This window comes from Aulonocara stuartgranti (genome assembly GCF_965226115.1).
Source record: "Aulonocara stuartgranti genome assembly, chromosome: 2".
Lineage (NCBI taxonomy): Eukaryota > Metazoa > Chordata > Actinopteri > Cichliformes > Cichlidae > Aulonocara > Aulonocara stuartgranti.
The window spans coordinates 35,617,296-35,635,812 of record NC_138940.1 but is presented as its reverse complement, the minus strand read 5'-3'; the positions used below and the strand labels follow the sequence as shown (position 1 = coordinate 35,635,812).

General features: G+C 39.2%; 1 protein-coding gene across 5 annotated transcripts in view; it reads right to left on the bottom strand.

Moving 5' to 3' along the window:
* Nucleotides 1–31: 31 nt before the first annotated feature.
* The window catches only part of atp11c (ATPase phospholipid transporting 11C (ATP11C blood group)), a 43,118-nt gene continuing 24,632 nt past the window's right edge, over nt 32–18,517 (bottom strand). Inside the window, exons 5-31 of one of the 5 annotated variants that reach the window (XM_082556368.1) lie at nt 17,215–17,322; nt 16,347–16,475; nt 15,825–15,913; nt 15,238–15,288; nt 14,759–14,823; nt 14,587–14,668; nt 14,350–14,500; nt 13,590–13,787; nt 12,889–13,059; nt 12,256–12,464; nt 12,024–12,095; nt 11,848–11,921; nt 11,637–11,740; nt 11,349–11,530; nt 10,311–10,577; nt 9,977–10,148; nt 9,760–9,862; nt 9,503–9,648; nt 8,642–8,701; nt 7,883–8,010; nt 7,235–7,370; nt 7,083–7,148; nt 6,819–6,922; nt 6,530–6,686; nt 4,356–4,464; nt 3,341–3,372; nt 32–3,064 (exon numbers count right to left, since the gene is read on the bottom strand). In XM_082556368.1, the coding sequence (XP_082412494.1) occupies nt 4,360–4,464; nt 6,530–6,686; nt 6,819–6,922; nt 7,083–7,148; nt 7,235–7,370; nt 7,883–8,010; nt 8,642–8,701; nt 9,503–9,648; nt 9,760–9,862; nt 9,977–10,148; nt 10,311–10,577; nt 11,349–11,530; nt 11,637–11,740; nt 11,848–11,921; nt 12,024–12,095; nt 12,256–12,464; nt 12,889–13,059; nt 13,590–13,787; nt 14,350–14,500; nt 14,587–14,668; nt 14,759–14,823; nt 15,238–15,288; nt 15,825–15,913; nt 16,347–16,475; nt 17,215–17,322 (3,129 nt within the window). In that variant the 3' untranslated portion in view covers nt 32–3,064; nt 3,341–3,372; nt 4,356–4,359. The remainder of the gene's footprint in view (nt 3,065–3,340; nt 3,373–4,355; nt 4,465–6,529; nt 6,687–6,818; nt 6,923–7,082; nt 7,149–7,234; nt 7,371–7,882; nt 8,011–8,641; nt 8,702–9,502; nt 9,649–9,759; nt 9,863–9,976; nt 10,149–10,310; nt 10,578–11,348; nt 11,531–11,636; nt 11,741–11,847; nt 11,922–12,023; nt 12,096–12,255; nt 12,465–12,888; nt 13,060–13,589; nt 13,788–14,349; nt 14,501–14,586; nt 14,669–14,758; nt 14,824–15,237; nt 15,289–15,824; nt 15,914–16,346; nt 16,476–17,214; nt 17,323–18,517) is intronic. The other 4 variants (XM_082556370.1, XM_082556369.1, XM_082556372.1 and 1 more) reach the window with 4 other exon arrangements.

Below are 18,517 nucleotides of genomic sequence, written 5' to 3'. Positions count from 1 at the left end.
ATTAAAATCTTCCACACCCTCAGCCAACAAGTTTGACCCTTGTGAAACAGCCTTTAATACACAACAATCACATTCAAACCGAAGAACAAATATGAAAGAGTGGCATTGTGTACATACTGTTGCAGTCTCTCTCTCTCAACCCAACTCCCCACAGCTCAGCCCACAACTCCCTGGAATAGATCAACTGCAGAGTGCAGAAAACGTGTAAATATGCATGTATGTAAATCTCTCCTATACAGTGACGGCGATTTAATGTTTTGTTTTTTTTAATCCGAGGCCATGCATGGAGCAGTGGGAGAGCAGTCACTCAGCTGATCCAGCTTAGCCTCTCAGCCCCCCCCCCCCCCTCTCAGGCACACACATTCAGATCTTCCATCAGACAAAACCTGCTGACACAACATGTGGTGCAAAGCAGCACAAAGCAGTTTGTATATCTTCAAAACATTCTGCTTTATTAAAGAACAACATCTGGTTTTTAATATAATTTTTTTTTCAAAGAGGTACATTCAGCTTGGAGGTTTAGAGTGTTGAAGCTGGAGACCCAAAAGGCTGGAGGTGGCAAGATGTCCCTGCTGTGCAGAACTGCTGCTGTGCCCACCTCCACCCCTCACAGACAGGGTCCGCAACCACAAAGCCTCTCGTGCTTATTTTTTTTTCTTATTTTTTTAACATTTTGATTTTATAAAAAAAAGTGGCTGGAAAAAGGTTGCATTAAAAATACAATCCATTCTTTTTACTTTTAATTTAGACAGGCAAAATTAGATTTGAACACATTTTAAGCTTCGAAAATAGCATTTCTTTTTTCCATATATATGTAACTTAAAGGTTTATATCTGGTAACAAAGCAGGCAGCCCCTTCTGTGAATCATCTTACATCCAGTTATCTCTGGCACAGGTCTTTAGGTGACCAAACAAAACAAAAACAAAACAAAACCCCTGCTTTCCATATAAATCCTTAAAGTCCCTTAGGCCTAACAGCTGCATTTGCCATTGTGCAGATGATTTTTTTAAATTTTATTTTTACAGCTATTTAGGTTACAGTCAGGGAGATTTAATACACAGCATGTTTGAGCAGAGATCAGCGAAGCAGTAGTTAAAATCATCATAAAGACATATTCTATACAGATTGGCATCTAAACATAAATAATCAGTAACAATGATCGCTTTCAACTTCAACTTGCAGTTAAACCACCAGACAAAAAGTAGTGGCATTGGGTCCGAGGCTAATTTTTGGGATGCTGAATGTCTTCACAGAGGAGGGTCTGCCTGCCTTTGTGTAGATAAAATTGACTATTTAATGACACTGGCACAGTCTCACAACAGAGCTGTAGTAAAACAGGCCAACTAAAATGACACAAAGCAGAACACACTCCACAATTTAAAACTGAAAGTAATAAAAAATATAACATTTGTGAGTCAAATTACATTTACTTAATAAATATGCAAAGTACACAATATACACTTGTGAAGAAAAGAAAGGGGGGGAAAAGAAACAAACCAAAGCATCATCAAAAGTGTCTGAAATCATGTAATTATGTTTAAATGGAATGTATGAAGCACTACACACAAGTTAAAGGAAGAAACAAGGGGCCGAACGGTCCACTCCAGAGAGTAGAGTCTCACAGTGGCATTAACTATTCCGATGAAGCTGGTTTTCTTTAATCCCCAACTTCAGCCTGACTGAGACAAAATAAGCAAACTTGTAAATGGCTAAGAATACAAATACCTCATTTAGGCTCTAGTACATGTGTGACATTATGTGTAAGGTGGTTACTGTTCATGTAATGTTCTTCTCTGATATGTGCGTGTGTGCGCTCAGGCATATATTCATGTGCCTTGGTGACCATCTACACAATGCAGAAACCAGTTTCCTTAATAGTGCAGAAAATGTCTAACAGAACTACATCAGTAAGGTTTCAAGTAATCCTGGTTTACATTACACACAGGCATTTGTGGCTATTCTCACCCAGTGCATTTGCCCTACACTTGTGTCACACCCATACAACAAAACATCACTTTTAGGGCACGTGAGTGCGGACAGACTCTGATCGCATTGCGTTCATGTTTTTGGCTTCGAGCAGATGCTAACAATATATCTCTATACTACTGTACATATATTAACTTTCTCATTCAAATCTGACTCTCTTGAACTATCTCTGAGGTTGGAATATTGGAGGTGACGCTCCAAGCAATGTCTCATTGCCAGAATATCCTTAAAATCTCTAATGCATTTCTTAGCCTTACATAAACACACGCAGTTTTTGGACTGAGGGTTGAGATGACCTCTGCTGACCCCTCATATCTTAGTATTCAATATAAATGGCATTACTAGATACAAATAAACATCTACAACCAGAAAACCACTTTAACAGTCGTTAAGCTGATCTGAGCTGGGCTGAAATCACATTCAGTAACTTTTCATCCCAAATGATTTGGATCCGTTGAGGAGTGTGTTTACTAAAATATTTGAAACAATTTAAAACTTAACAGTTGAAAAGTGTAATAACACTAAAGTAGAATAACCTCTGAAACTGTTGATAATATATTAAAAAAAGCTTGTAGAATGCAGAGACTAAACGTTGGTGGAGTTGTGTTCTTTTGAGCCTTCTTTCATGCACATTTAGCATTCTTGAAGTGGATATTTCAGCTGCTTGTTAAAACAGCAGATGAATAGAGCTACTGACAAGGCAGCCATGTATGCATTCGCTTCTATAGTAAGGTACAAAAAAAAAAAAAAGAAAGAAAACTCATGCCTGGGGTCTAAGTAGATACTGTATAAAAGAATGTAGAGCACTGCTCTGTAAGCATGCATGAGAGGTGGCTGCTTTTTGAGGTTGGACAGCGAAGGACGGAGAAGGAGACACACAAGTCAAAAGACTTTTAAACCCTCTCAAAGGACCGAACGCGTTTCTTCTGATTTTTTTCCATCTCCTCCTTTCAGATGGCAGACGTTCTTCCTTGGTACGGGACCCTGAATGAGGTTGACGTGACTGTTATGAGTCCTCGATGCCTTTTAGTCGCGCTCCTTTAGATGCTTGTACGATAGTGGCATTACTGCTGCAATCTGAAAAGGATTGGGTGAGCAGATGTTACCTGATGTCTTCGTCATAAGTTCATACCAACAAGAGGACAAGGACGAGACACCTTGAAATCACACCCCAAATGAATAAGCAGTGATTAACAACATGAAGGTCACTACAATGCCACCGGTTTCCTCCACCAGATTAAAAAAGAAATTAATAAAGGAAATGATCCCGATTTGATCCAAGTCTACTGAATTTCTGAAGCTCAGCAGAGACACTAAGCAAATACAGAAGGTTAGTGCTGACTCTTTGTTTACCTTGATGTTTGTAGGAGGGATTCCAATGATGGCTACAGGGAAAGTAGAAATGTGAGTTAAACTCTGCAAGCTGTCATACAGTCTCTTTCTAAAATTGCGCAACCAGAGACGATGGTCAATAGTGACGGATATGTGCAACATTCAGTCCTTCATCCAGGGGGTGGACAAAAACTAAATGTAAACACCTAAGGATATTTAGCACAACATCACAACACAATGGCTGCTTTTCATTATTCGCGGTGTTTACATTTTTTTGTGTTTGGTATTTTTTTCGTCTACCCCCTGTCATGAAGTAGCATTTGGGCAGAGCTTATGCCAACATCACATCATGCACCGAGTCATGCAATGCACTCACATATAAAACAGTAAGCAGACAGCCACGACCAATTAGGGTTTGGATATACACACAGAAGACAGTGACCACGACAAATGATTAAACCACATTGTTACAAACAGCACATATATTTCAGAAAATGGGGCCAAAATCATAGGCCAGCCCTGCTGTTTCACACTGTTGGGTAAAGAGGATGAAACCACCACAGACACTTCACACACAGACACTCTTACAAGGTCCAAAAATGCGAGAGGCTGAAATAAAAATTTGGATTTGAAAGCACATCTGCGCATGCAGAAAGGTAAATACAAGCTGGGCATCGAAAGGGAGGCTGAAAGGAGCACGAGCTTGCACAAAAAAAAACAAACAAAAAAACAAAAAACTTTTGAAAGATTAGGTCAATGGATGCTTTCACATATCAAGTGAGTGCACCATTTGGTCAGTTTAATAGAAATGATTAAACAAAACAAGAGGCATGGGAAAAGTGCATCTCTTCAGCCAGCCAATATGAGCCTAACACAACACACAAGAACACAAAGAGTCTAAATAAATGCGGCCTTTATGCTACCGTCTTTGATTTCCTTGTTAAAACTCAAAGTTAGAGATGAGAGAGCTGCTGGACTGGTTGACTGGGGGAGCAAATCACTGATTGGCTTAAATGGCCTGAAAGTTGGCTGGTACCTGTTTAACTGACAGTATTGGACTCATCTGAAAAGGTTCTCATGAGCAGGGGCCTGGCTGACGACCGGGGTGACTGGATGCCCCCTGCGCTTGACTGAACCAGCTTCTTCTAGAAGGGTGAGGCAAGAGACACCAGTGACGACACTACGCTGATAATCACATACATACTTTGCCTTTCTCACCATCTTGTGCTCTCTTTTGCACACAGACATAAATATATAAACAAAGAACAATTAAATACATTCAGAAAGACTTCAAAGTAGACATGTAGACAATGAAAATTAATCCAGGAGCCATTTTAGACAACCCTTCTAGGAATGATCCGTTTTGGAAGCCCTTTAGTCGACTTTTTAATAGGTTCAAATAATATAGGGTTACTATTCTTGCAAATTTCACAAAATAAGTATGTCTTACGACATATACAAACGCACACTCACACAAACACACACACACTGTCAGGCTTGAGGATCCAGGATGAGGTTGTGAATTTGGGCCTCATGCAGGTACGTTTGGATGCTGTGATGTGCTGCAGCCACCTGACTGGACATGCGAAGGCAGCAGGCAGTGGAGCAGCAAAGGCAGCTGGGAGGAGACACTGACTGATACAACTAGGCAGACAAGCATGGCAGACTAACAGCAAGTTTTTAGCATGGACAACCTGTCCTACTCCACACTGCTGGAAGAGATGGCAGCGTGCCATTCTTCCCAGTGTCACAAAAAAGAAAATCCCTCAAGTCAAGGTTTAAAATGGTGCCTTCCAAGGATAGCATTCCTGATATGTGACACAGTACATCAGAAATTTGAAATGTCTGACCTAATCTGTCCAAGCAAATTGGACTATTAAAATCTACAAAACAGCAGCCTGAGTTATTATAGGTGAAGAAAGGAGTCGAAACAGTGGGAGAGGAAGGACACAGAAGTAGGAAGCAGGCAAGTGGTGCACAGACACAGAAATTCTGAAGTATAAAAGCTGACAAAGAAAAAGAGACCTCAGTCACTCCATGAGAAGCTGTGAGAGCTAGCGGTCTGTGACAACATGAAGATAGTGGATGTCCCAGAGGAAGGAAGGCGATGTTTCATCTTTAGGGAGGATTGTCCAGAGAAGTAAGAGAGAAGGAAATAAGAGGGTGAGATAGTTATGAGTGTGTTAAAGAGCAAAGCATTAGCACTAGTTAGGAAAAGTAGGAAAGGTGAAAAATGAGCCTAAAAAATAAAAATATGTGCACCATACGTACGCAAGTCCTGAATATTGTACAAATCTGCAAGTTATGTGGCTCTCCACAAATATGAGCAAAACTTCTCATTCAGTTTATTACTTCTCCCCCATCCAAAAAAGGAATAAAAATCAAGTCTAGACACAATACCAAAAAACCCACAGAAAAGAGCAAGAATACCACCAATCATTTCCATCTGCTTGCAAACACATTAGAGAGCCCACTGAAATGACAAAATATGCCTCTGGCAGACTTCTGGTGGAAGTTAAATAAAAACAGCCTTCAGAAATAATTCAACAACAGGCATAATTTTAAAGATGCACAGACACTTAAAAAAATTATCTCTTGGTACACAAAATATGTTTTGGGGGTGGTTGGCTTGTTTTTTTAGGTTTCTTTTCAAACCCTTTCTTCTCTCATTAAACATATCTCTTAAAACTCTCATAGCTTTTGGCAAACATGTGCAACGTAATATATGACAAGCTAACCGACCCCCTAATATAAACCTGCATAATGTACGTCATGCTTTAAATAGCCAGCAGAGGGCTGTAATAGATCAGATATTTGTGCTTTCAAACGTCTTTTTTCCACTTCTGAATAAGGTCAGATGTAATTTACCCCTCCCACCATCTTCTTCCCAATGATCTAACACCAAAGCAAAGGAAGTGTGAAGAGAGGCAAACAGCTCTGTAAAGATCTGCATTGCTCTATGTTAGCAAAGCCATGCAAATGTTACAATCAGCAATCGCATTAAAATTCCTTGATTTAAATCCTTCCCTGAACAGTACTTCATAAACCTCTATCAGTTCAACCTAAAATATATTAAACATATGCTCCATCAACAAAAATAACCATTAGCAAAAATAATAATTAGAAAAGAACGAATAAAGGGAAGGGAGAGAGAGAAAGAGAGGGGGAGAAAAGAGAGAGGGAGACAGAGAGAGAGAGTTATAGCACTACCTGTCGAGCGTAAGGGCCGCGGGGCTTGCGGAGCACCACGTAGAGGATTTCTGGCAATAGGCTGAGCAGGATGAGCACGATGATGACCAGCCAGGCTGACACCGAGCTCAGCATGTTGGCAAACACAAAGTATAACCGTTGCTGTCTCAGGAAAGGCCTGGGGGAGAGATGACACTTCAGTTTATACTGTCTGGAGGAGATACATGTTTGACTAGAATGAAAAGGCCAACTAAAATGACTACAATAAGATTTGTTTTTTGTTTTTTTTAATCCTCAGTTGAATTCTAACCATATTACTCCTCCCCAGAAGAAGCTGAAAAACACATAGAAAGCCAGGGAACCCCATATCACAAAGTGGTTTATCCATGTCCAGTGCCGTGTATCCAGAGCCAACTAGAATGTTGGAGAAAAGAAAGTAGTAAGAGATCTTTTAAAACACATATAAAAGAACTTTGCAAAAGACATGACTAACAAAATATCTACTTCAAACTCATATGTCCACTCTAATGATAGACGTTTTATAAATGTCAAAATAAACAGGGGTAGAGCTTACCTTTAGTGTTACAGTGAAAACAAGGATGGTGAATACAATCGTTCCATATGACCAGTTCCCAAAAGCCTAGAGTCAAAACAATAAAACAATCAGCAGTTGTAGTTAGGAGACTGTAGATATGAAACCTGTTTAGAAGTGGATTTAAATCAAACCTGGCCATTATCCTGCAGGGCTGGGTTGCTGAACAAAAACCAAACACCAAAGAAGAAGACCAAGCCGTGGAAGACTCCCAGTAATGTCCAGTAGAGAAATGGTCCCCACCGTAACATGGCATTCTTACCGATTTGTCTAAAGATTTGAAAGAGGAAAATTAACAAATTTATTTACTTACTGTGTCTTTGTGTAACATTTCCTGTTTATCACACAAAAGGACAACACCATTATATAACATATTAATGGTGGCCAAAAAAGTTACTGTGTAAATACAAATGAGCTACCATCAAAATTAGTTAACTCAACTTCACCAGAAGAACTTTGTAACCTGTTCATTAAATATTTATTTTTACTTTTTTTTACTTTTAAATTACGCCTGAACCCAAACCAGGACTTTATTTAGTAACAATATTGTATTGTATAGTAAAAGTATACAATATAATTCTGTACCTAAATTCAAAATAAACACATTAGTCTCCGGATAGTGTTACCAATTCTTTAAATAGTGAAGTGTTGCACAGACACAGAAATCCTTCCAAGTCTAGATTTAAAACCTAAGAAAAGAATCTCCTAATCTCCATTACTGTGGGATTTTTGATGAAAGGACAGAACATAACAAGCACATCTACTTTTATATCCCAGTTTACCTGTAGAGGGTAGCATTTTCCAGGAGCATCTCAATGGAAATATGCTGTTCGAAAAGACTGTAAGCCAGGATGGGCATAGAGGTGAAGCAGATGTTGTACATCGTCAGATAGGCCGCATCATACAGGGGCTGGGGAGGATGGGAGCAGGAGGAAAGGTTGACGAGGGAAGGGTTGGTAAGGAGGAGGAGGGGTTAATATCACAGAGAGGACACAACTCATACACACAACCATAACTTGAGCACAGAGCACGTCATGAGCAAGCTTATATACATCTTTCATGTGCTTGTGAAAGATCTATATCAGAGACCAGTGGCATGATGGGGAAACCAAAAAAAAAAAAAAAAAAAAACAACAAAAGAAAAGAAAATCACCTTCACCTTTCACACAAAAATATAATCACTCGGTGATCTTAAAAAGGATGACAGATGTCATAAGAATAATAAAATGAATCCTTGTGCTCAAAAGAATTTCCATAAGATTTTTCCCCTATTTTAATTTTTTTTCTAAGACTAGGAAAACAAACAAATGCCACCAGGATTCCAAAATATCCATATTGTGTCATGGTGTATTCGTGGTGGCACAGTTTTGCCTATTTATATTGTATGACGATAACAAAGTGCATACATCCCAGGGACAGTGAGGAAAGGGGATTGTGAGGACAAGAGCTGAGCAATCGGGAGCACACAGAGGTGTGATTTTAGGAAACACTACTTCCTTTCATGTTCAGAATGTCTTTGAACCTCAATTAGATATACTTACTTGCTGGGAACAGCCGCAGAAGAACTGGTACAAAAACTGTGGTAAGATGAAGCAAAGATTCTGCAGGCGAACAGAGAATGAAAACAGGGTCATACAGAGTTCAACCTAAAAAATCAGTCTCGCATGTAAGACTATATGTGTATGAGCGTGTGTGTATCCATCCATTTCCTTCTGCTTATCAAGGATTCAGGATTGCGGTGGAGCTAAAGTTTGTCGGTCTATGGCTAGACTGACAAAAAGAGACAATCACTCGTGCTCACGTTCACACCTGCCAATTTAGATTGTGGGAAAGCCAATGTATACAGTGAGAGGCCACGCACAAGCAGGGAGAACATGCAAACTCCAGTCAGCCAGTGGATCCAAACACAGAATCTTCTTGTTGTGAGGTGACAGTGCTAACCACTGCACCAGTGTAAAGATACCAAATGGCTTTTGGTGGGTACTAGATGTTGACCAATATAGGATTTTTAAGATTGAAACTGGTATTTACTGATTTACAAATCCAATGTATGGGTCAATATTTCTTTTCATTCAGGCACACGAAATGCCCACATATATCACAAACCTTTTTTATCTGACAAAATGTAACCATGCAGGTTAAACATTAGCTTGTTTTATTTCCAAATCAAGATGCTGATTAGTCATTTACACTCTGAGCACCTGATCGTTGTGTTTGTAGCATTCCAAACATGTGTTTTCACAAAGGGGAAGTTACAACTGGTGGAAAACATTGAGACCCATATTATGGTCATGTTATGCTGATACTGACATATCAGCAAAAAGCTAATATCAGTCAAACAATATATCTGTCAGGCTCTAGTGGGTGCTCCTAGTGCTCCTGGACACAGAATCTCCACTTACCTTATAAAAGAAATACTGCACCAGGTGTGCAATGCGAACATAGTAGAGATGCCCATGTCCCAACAAAAGTTTCTTGAGGTGCTTCAGTTTGGGGATGGCATAATCACTGTTCCTCACCGCCTGTCGACCCTCTTTCCCCTTAATGCCTGAAACACCAAGGCCCAAAACAAATTACACATTTCTGCACTCCACTACACATAGAAGAGTAATTAAAGATGGCTAAATCAGCTTCAGCATCACATCATCACATTTCTTACCAATGCCTACATGAGCTTCCAAAATCATGCTGACATCATTGGCTCCATCTCCAATGGAAAGGGTGATTGGGCTGCCTTTGGAGTTCTTCACCATTTTAACTATCTATAGATAGATTGATACAGAGGCACAACAGCTGAATAAAATCAGAAATAATCTTTCACTGTGAAAGAAATCAATTCAGTTTTATTTCTCAGCTTATTAAATCACTGTTCTGACCTGTGCCTTTTGTAAGGGAGCCATGCGGCAGCAGAGCACAGACGTGCAGTTTTGACATATCTGTAGAAATAGGTCCTTATAGTCATGTAAGTTGTTTTCAGAGGATGAGTTGAGCACCATCGACAGAGTGGCTCCATCTACTATAAAACCATAATCCTGGCTGGACCAATTCCTGCAATACAGAGTAGACAAAATAGTTTAATTGTTACTAATGTTTTTGTTTTTTTTTTAAACTATTGCCCCACAACCCCCTAATAAAAAGCCAAAAAAATAAATAAAAATCAGAATAATGTCAGTACATAGCACACAGGCTTTTGTAATCTAAGGTGCCAACCTGGCAACACGTGTCTTTGCTGGTGGTGCATCCTGTACAGTTTTCTTGTGGTACTCGAGCAAGAGGTCATGCAGTCGGTCCTCACGCCTTTTTCCTGGAGACTCTAGAGTACGCACTGTTAGCTCCAACAGCTCTGTGTTCCTCTTGAACAATCTGCAAGCATAGCAGGTGGATTTGGCCGTCTCCATCTTGTCTCCTGTTAAGACCCACACTTTAATACCTGCTCCCTGCAGAGCCTCCATGGTCTCTGCTGCCTCCTCTTGAAGACTGTAGAATAATAAATAGAAAAGGATCATTATGACTACTAGCAGCAAGAATGCCTACAATTATGTATAGTTTATATACATGTGTTTAAAAAAAACCAAAACAAAAAAAAAGCTAAGCTAAATTACCAAATTTCATGTCATAATGGTTTGGGAAGGCGTGGTCCTTTAAAAGTGTGAGTGTTTGTGTATTAAATGATGAATAAATGGTGATTCAGGAATATGTTTACTTCCTTTGTTATAGGCAATGCATGTGTTTTAGACCTAAACTTTTGCAATTTATGCAGTCTATTTTTAAAAGCTGGAATCTTTGATTGTAGGTCACAACTTAACCACAAGATGGCAGTGTGAGCTTAAATTAAAACGCTCTAAAAAGAAGGGCTTTTAGCTGATATCAAACTAATCAGATGAAAATAGAAAGCCAAAGTCATACATGGTGAAAAAAGTGACAGTTGATGACATTTAAAACATCCCCAAAGGGAGGAATTAACTCATTGCAGCAACATAACAAAGAGCAAGTCCAGACAAGGCTTGGTGATATGCTCATCACAGGCTTTTGCACTCCTTTTTGTGCTTTTGCACTCACTCCTCTTCCTTTTGGCACTGATGTTTATTAAGGGGCAAGAACAGCACAAGTATGTGGATTTAAGGATATTCAGCAGGTTTCAACACGAAAAACTACGTCCAGATGAACAGAATCAACATATTTGGGGTTTCAACACAGCAGTTTCACAATTAAGAGCATCACAGTTATACATTTTGTGTGAGCACCCACCGATCTTCAACAGCAGTAGCTCCAATTAGATTCATTCCAGTCTCCACTTGGTTGTAAACAGCCATGAGCTTCTCCTCTCTGTCCTGCAGAGCCAGTCTAGCTTCCCTTAATCCTGAATCTACCTGGTCATACTCCTCAGCAGTAAGATGTTTGTAGGCCACACACAGTGTCCGGTAACCATCCTAAACAGTAAAATAGCAGCTGATGTTATAAAAGCCAAAATGTTATGCAATGAAATCATTCCAACAGTTGGAAATTTAGGAAAACGAGATGTTTTCCACCACGTACTGTTGCATTACGCTCCACATGCATGCGTATCTTTTCAACTTCCTCCTGTTTGACTCGGGGGAAGATGGAGGAGTCGGCTCCCTTACAAAAGAGCAGTGTTTCACCTGGGCACGAAAAACACACTATTATACAGACACCCAGCATCAGGGATGTGCTGGCCAACGCTATTTTATTAGCATTCCAATAACGTTGACAGTAACCTTAAGCTCACCTGATATTGATCTGACGATTACACTCATTCGCCTTCTGACTGGGTCAAAGTTCAACACATGAAGCAATTCATACCTAAAGGATGTACGCAGAGGAAATAAAAGATGTAATTTAAATACAAACAATAACTGAGATTTTAAAAAAAAGAAAAGACATTCCAAGAAATGACTAACTTACATTTCAACGTCATTTGTCCTGTTGAGAATTTTCATGGTTTTACTTTCGAGGCCAAGAAATGTGAAGCCGTACCTGAGATCGAGACAAATCAAAACACAAATGGCTTTTATGTTCTCAATAAATATTATAACGAAATTATACCAGTTACATTTTCCTTAGGTTTATCAATTCCAACTGTGTGCTTGTCAAATAGCCACCTGAAATCACTGAGTCATGACACCCAACCTCTTACCTCATTGCACCCTGGACCAAAGCAATCTCATCAGGTGAGGAGGCTATAAAGCCCCTCTGCTCCTGCAGTGGAAGGACCACTTGTCCATCTACCATTAATCCATCCACCTGGTCTATCCGTCCATCTTGACCTTGACCCTGCTCTGTAGACTCCTTTACCTGGACTGTGTGGCACAGGCACAGGGCACGCAGAAACAGCTCTTCCCTTTCCTATGAAAATTACGTAAACGTGGCTTAATACTGTTAAAAAAAAATGTAGGGCTTTACAAGTAGAAAATTCATTCATAAACCTTAAAATAAATTCATAAATCTTTTTTTTACTTAATTATTAACAACCAAACAAGGAGCTATATACAGAAGCTGGAGTTTGGATAACGCCTAGAATTTATAACCAAACTGACCCCTTATCAGCACAAGTAATTAAGTGCAATAGTCTGTGAAGTGTTATCAAGCACTCGTGTCAGGAGCATGCAGCTCCTTCCCTCCGCTATGTTATAGCGCATATGTCGACATGTCAAGGAGAATGTACCAGGGTGACCAATAAAGGGCCTTTCTGGGCATCGAGCTATGTAATGGCCATATGTTAATCCTTGTATGACTTTTACAACAGATGGCGGGACACCACAACACTCACCCTGCCAGCTTTCTGTTGTACTGTGTTCATAGGTCCATCTGTAACGCAGAATCCGTCCACTTCCGAGCTCGCATCCCTGTACTTGTATTGGTGGCCATCAATGCAGCACTCTATGAACTCCATGTTATTCTGAGTTAGGGTCCCCGTCTTGTCTGTGAAGACGTACTCCACCTACAGGCAACATGAAAATAAAAATGACACACACTTCCAAAACCATAAGAATTCAGTTTCTCGTTTAAAAGCCTCCAACAATAATATTAGGCAATTACTTCCCGGAGGAAATTACACTGCATTAATCAGTTTAACGGAGCATCACCTTTAACTCAAATAATCATCTGGCAAACCAAGTGTGACTGATCTATGGCAGCGCCCTTTAAGTCAGCAGTGCCATAATAAAAATGAAACAAGGAAAATTCATTTTAAAGAAGCACTTACATTAGTCTCGGGTAGAAGTTTTGCTTTTTAAAATACACAAAATTCAGTATAAAATATAAACTTGTTTGGATGGAAAACTACATCATAGTGCTAGTGATTGTTCTACAGATTACATCTGGACATCGTTCAGAGATGCTGGAGATGAAATGTTCAGGAAAAGCTTTAGAGTTTTTATAAACAATAGAGGAATTTAGTTAATATAATTGAAAATTTTTGGACACAGAAATGCAGAGTTTACAGAAAGCATAATGACAGATATTTCTGACCTGTCCCAGCTCTTCATTGAGGTCCGAGGTGTTGACCAGTGCCCCTTCCTCAATTTCACTGTCAAAGAAATCTTTATCCCAGGATATGAAAAACGATCCCAAAAACTTCTGCATTTCAACGGTCACATACATGGACACTGGAATGATGAAGTTGAAGAGCACCATGAAGGACAGGAAGTCGGTGAACATGTTAAGGTACTGTTGGTAAAAAAACAAAGAGGCACATAATATATTTACACATATATAGAGAGATATATATACACACTGTATTTATATGTATAGAGAGAGAAAGAGTGAGTTGCGGTTTGCATCATTTTCTCCATAACCTAAGCAATTCTAAGAAACCATTCTGCAGTCCTAGACGTCACTGTTTATACTTGCAACAAAAATGAGGAAATGGCAGTCACAATGTTGAATGCGGGCTAAAGCAGAAGGTTAACAGATGACATGAAACGGACTACATCATATGGCAACAGTGGCCATTTTGCTCATTTTATAAGAACTTTAAAACTATGTATAGAGTTCCCTCAGCAGCCCTTTAAGGATTATAATAATTACTATTGAATTAACATAGGCCTCAGTATGTATGTAGTACACAATAACAGTATGATGAAACTTATCTAACAAGCCATATTAGCCATTTTTCTTGCAACAGCTGTTCTTCTAGTTCTGCTTTAGACATGTTTTATTTTCCTCAGTCACGTTTCCTTTTTTTTCCTATAATGTTTGTTTTCATTAGTTTTCTAAAATGCAAACTCACCAGATTGGTTTCCTTTTCTTTCAGAGTTTTCTCGTTGTACCAGGGCTCATCCTGTCCAGGCTTGCTCTGCCATACATACTTAAGTGTAGTACACACTAAGGCCTTGCTCACTAATATGCAAAGGTAAACCAAAAGGAAGGCATTGATAGACCTGTAGACATAAAAACTCAAATTAGTGAGTATCAAATGTATTTTTTAGACTTGTTTTATACATATTGTTTTTCCCTGTAAACTTACTTTTCCACAACAGAGCGTTTCTGAGATTTTCCTTGGTAGTTAAGAGCCATCTTTGTCTCCATGCCGGTGTAAACTGCAACACCTTAAAAAAGAAAATAAGAAAAGACATCAGTCTTTAAGATATCGAGCCATCTTTAATATGGTACCAGTAAAAAAGCTATTATTGACTTACCACAGATGCTTTGAGTGTTCTTTAAAGTTGCTCCTTTCAGCAGGAGGTTTTCTGGGCCCAGTGACCTGCACAATCACATCAGTAGATCCACCTATTTAGTCATACAGTTGCTGTGGAATCCACACCTCTCTATCCTCTAAATGGAAACCTGGCAGGGTAGCTGGCATCCACTCTAATATACGCAGTGACAGTACACAGTATGCCTGCAGTCTGGGCTCACACCAGTTCCAGTGTTCTTGAGAAGGACACTGGCATTTGTTTATATGGTCATTACAAAGCAGTCAATGATAAATGCCTGTGGGAGTGCTTTGGAAGCAGTGGCTAAATCCCTGCCAGTCTGTTTTTATTTTAATGCTTGTCTGCTATAAAGGATCAATGAAATAATGATTTGCTGGTTATGTAAAGGGAAACAAATAAACAACTGTTTAGATTTTGTTTCTTTAAACTATGCAGACTTGGTTGGACACGAGTGCTCTCACCTTAGCGAAGGCTCCTCATTGTTTTTGTAGATGTGCATACGACCGACAAACCTGGAACACAACGGCATATGCTCAAACAGATGAAGTGATTTGTGAGCAACTATTGTGTTAAGAGTGGAAGAGATCTGAACTTGAGGTATTCGAATCTTTTCTGAGTTCATTAATTACTCAAAGCTAAATATTCATTGACCTTAAAATCTAGAAGTTTAGAGTACTGCCTAATACTTGTAGTCAGCCATATTGTCACTTTCATTAGCTCGGAATATTCACGCCTTCATCTTCAGGTATGATTTTAAATTATAATAGTTTCACTGCTTGCCCCAAAGTTGACCTATATAGACATATTGTCTTTAGACATAGAACTACACTTAAGTAAGAATTAAGTTCGTCTTGGAGAGACCAAGTTATTATCCCATAAATGCACTATGGCTTGCCGAAACATTTTTTTTTAACAATCTGCATGTTAATATCAGAGTCATTGAAGACATTTTTTTAAATCTGGCATTAAGTTAATCCACTCCTCAGCAGATCACAAGCACCACATGCTTGTAGTGTAAATCCGTTGGGACCACATGATGATTGCCTACTTGTAAAGGTCAGGCTGTGGCTGTTCGCACTCAATGGTGGCGTTGAGAGATTCCACATCGCGCTCTGTGTCTGGCACTGTGTAGTGTGTCTGGACAAGTAGAAGAGGCAGACCGAGAAATAGCGTGAGCTGTGACCAACTTAGGTCATTGATCGCTTTAACTTCCACTGCTTCTCACTCACACACAAAACGGAAAATTAAGAAGGAAAAAATACCAATACACTCGAGCACAAACAGACAGGAACACAATTTTGGCAACTAAACAAAAGTGAAACCTCTTTAAAGTGAGACCAGCATTCAATGAAAATAAATCAAGATTCCCTGAATTATAACTACACAATTATTTTAACATGTATCTAGGCAAGTGCAAATGCATTCTTTACTGTTCTTCTACATCCACTCCTCCTCTCTTATTACCTAATATTAATCAAATGAACGCACATTAACTATAACTTCATCTGGAACTACTTTTAATTCAAATTCTTCTATGCAAAACGATTGAAAAGTAATACACTTATCTTACTTTATGATTCGATTCTCCATCCAGACTTGCTGTGGTAACAAAACATGTGCCATCATCTCGGCTAGACTGCAGCAATATTAAATCACAGGGAAAGGTCTCGTCTTCCTCCACCTCCAAAACATCTCCCACCTAGAGAAACACAACCAAAGACCATTTGTGAAGACACGGTGTGCTTTCTCCCTCTTTTCAGAAGAATCGCGCACAGGATGAATGGCAGAAGTTCAAACAACTTTAAATTACTTTTATCACTAAGAAGACTTATAAATACATATGACTGCCAGGTCCCTGTGAAGTTGTTGTGATCAGTGAGTAAAAACCCAGATACTAAAAGTGAAAACAAGAACAATCCATAATCTTCTTTGAGCTCAGGTTTGGACTGCCAAGCAGTGACAAAAACCTGCCTGTATTTTAAATGTTTATTTTAGCAAAAGTAGCTAGCAGTAAGCTTATGTTGGCTCCTGTGCTGGGAACAGCTGTTTTATACAACGCATAAACAACACATAACAAAGCTTTGGTATTGACAGCTGTATGCCGAGTGGTGTCAGCTGTACGAGCAGATCTCTACCGTAATAAAGTTAAATAAATAAATAAAAGATGACCAAATACAAAATTTGTTCATTTTAAAATCCTGAAAGCTACTTAAAGTGAGCCAGCCAACTATAGGTCTTTAAAAGTAGAATGCACTGGATAAATAAGTTGCCTTTACAAACATGTCTGAGCATCAGATCAGCTCAGGAGACTATGTTCTCCCTTGTGCATATATCCCAAAAAGTCCTGTATAGCTGCCAGCAGCCTCTCTCTGCATATATATTGGAGGAATTATTTTATTTTTCACTTCAGCTAGGATGCATCTGCTGCTACAAAGTACCTTGATCTTCTCACTCTCTTTTTGTATCCTCCGGCCATCTTCAAGCACTGTCACTCGGTACTTATTCACCTCATTGTCAGCCTTGTGCCGCAGCCAGTCCTCATATCCCTGTGGCAATATATCAAAATCAGAATAGCATTGCTTAGCACAACAAAAAGTAGAAACCTTTTCCGTGACATCTGTACCTATGGGACACTGACAGTTATAACTGATGTCAGAATAAAAAGGCACACAGTACAGCACTAGCTGTCAAACTAAGGGGTGTTCCCTGAATGTTTTACGGCTTCTTAATGGTGAAAGAAGTTTCAGCAGACTACAAGCGGCATCCGTCATTTCCATGGAAGAGTATAAAACATGAATGTCAATTCATACAATTAAATTTCCACATCCAGCATGTCATCATTACGTATAGAAGTGCCTACAGCAGCAGAATGAGATGGTGATTGTCCAGCAGTGCAGAGAAACAGTATAAAATGAAATAATACTGAGTCAGGTAAAAAGATAATTTCAAAGGCTGCAGCAGCAAGAGCCACAAAACCAAGTGTGGACTTTATGAGGTCTCTAAGATAGTGATGGATATGGAGGAGATGAGAATAGAGGGGTAAACCAAAATGTGTGCCAAGGCTGAGTGTGAGCCAAAAAGCAGGATTACAGGATAATAGGAGGATCAAGTCTGGTTTAGTGATGCAAAGATTCTTATTCCTATTATTATTATTATCCATATAATTATTCAGTCAAAAATACAAACAATAATGAAGCATCTGCCATATAAATTAGTTCACACAACCAAAAATGTGAGGTCTTGGTCTCTGTTAAACAAAAATTTCACTTAAATACATGAACATTTTATATAAGGTTATCGAGAATCATTTAGTTCTTAACGGGCTTCTCGTTATTCTTTTCCATGTGTTATATCGTCCTTTTCTGTTGCCAGTGCTTTGCCACACTCAGTTTGCATTAATAGGATCATCCCTCTCCTTCATCCTGGACTCAGTTTAGTTCAAAAGTCAGTTTGAAATTATTTTTCCAAACTTTCTGGCAGGAAGTATACAGCCCGAGAGGAAAGACCTATTTAAGCATGAGTAACACATTATCTTCACCATCTCATTCACCGTCTTTATGTGTGGAGGAACTGCCTGAGCCTTGTTCACAGAACTCCACAGTATAAACCAGTGTGAAAAAATATACTAACAGCACTACCGTGAATGAACACGGACATGTGTTATCAGTGCACCCCATATATTATTGTAAGGAAATCCACCCATTATTGTGCATTTCAAAGCCGCAGCTGTAGACTAACTAA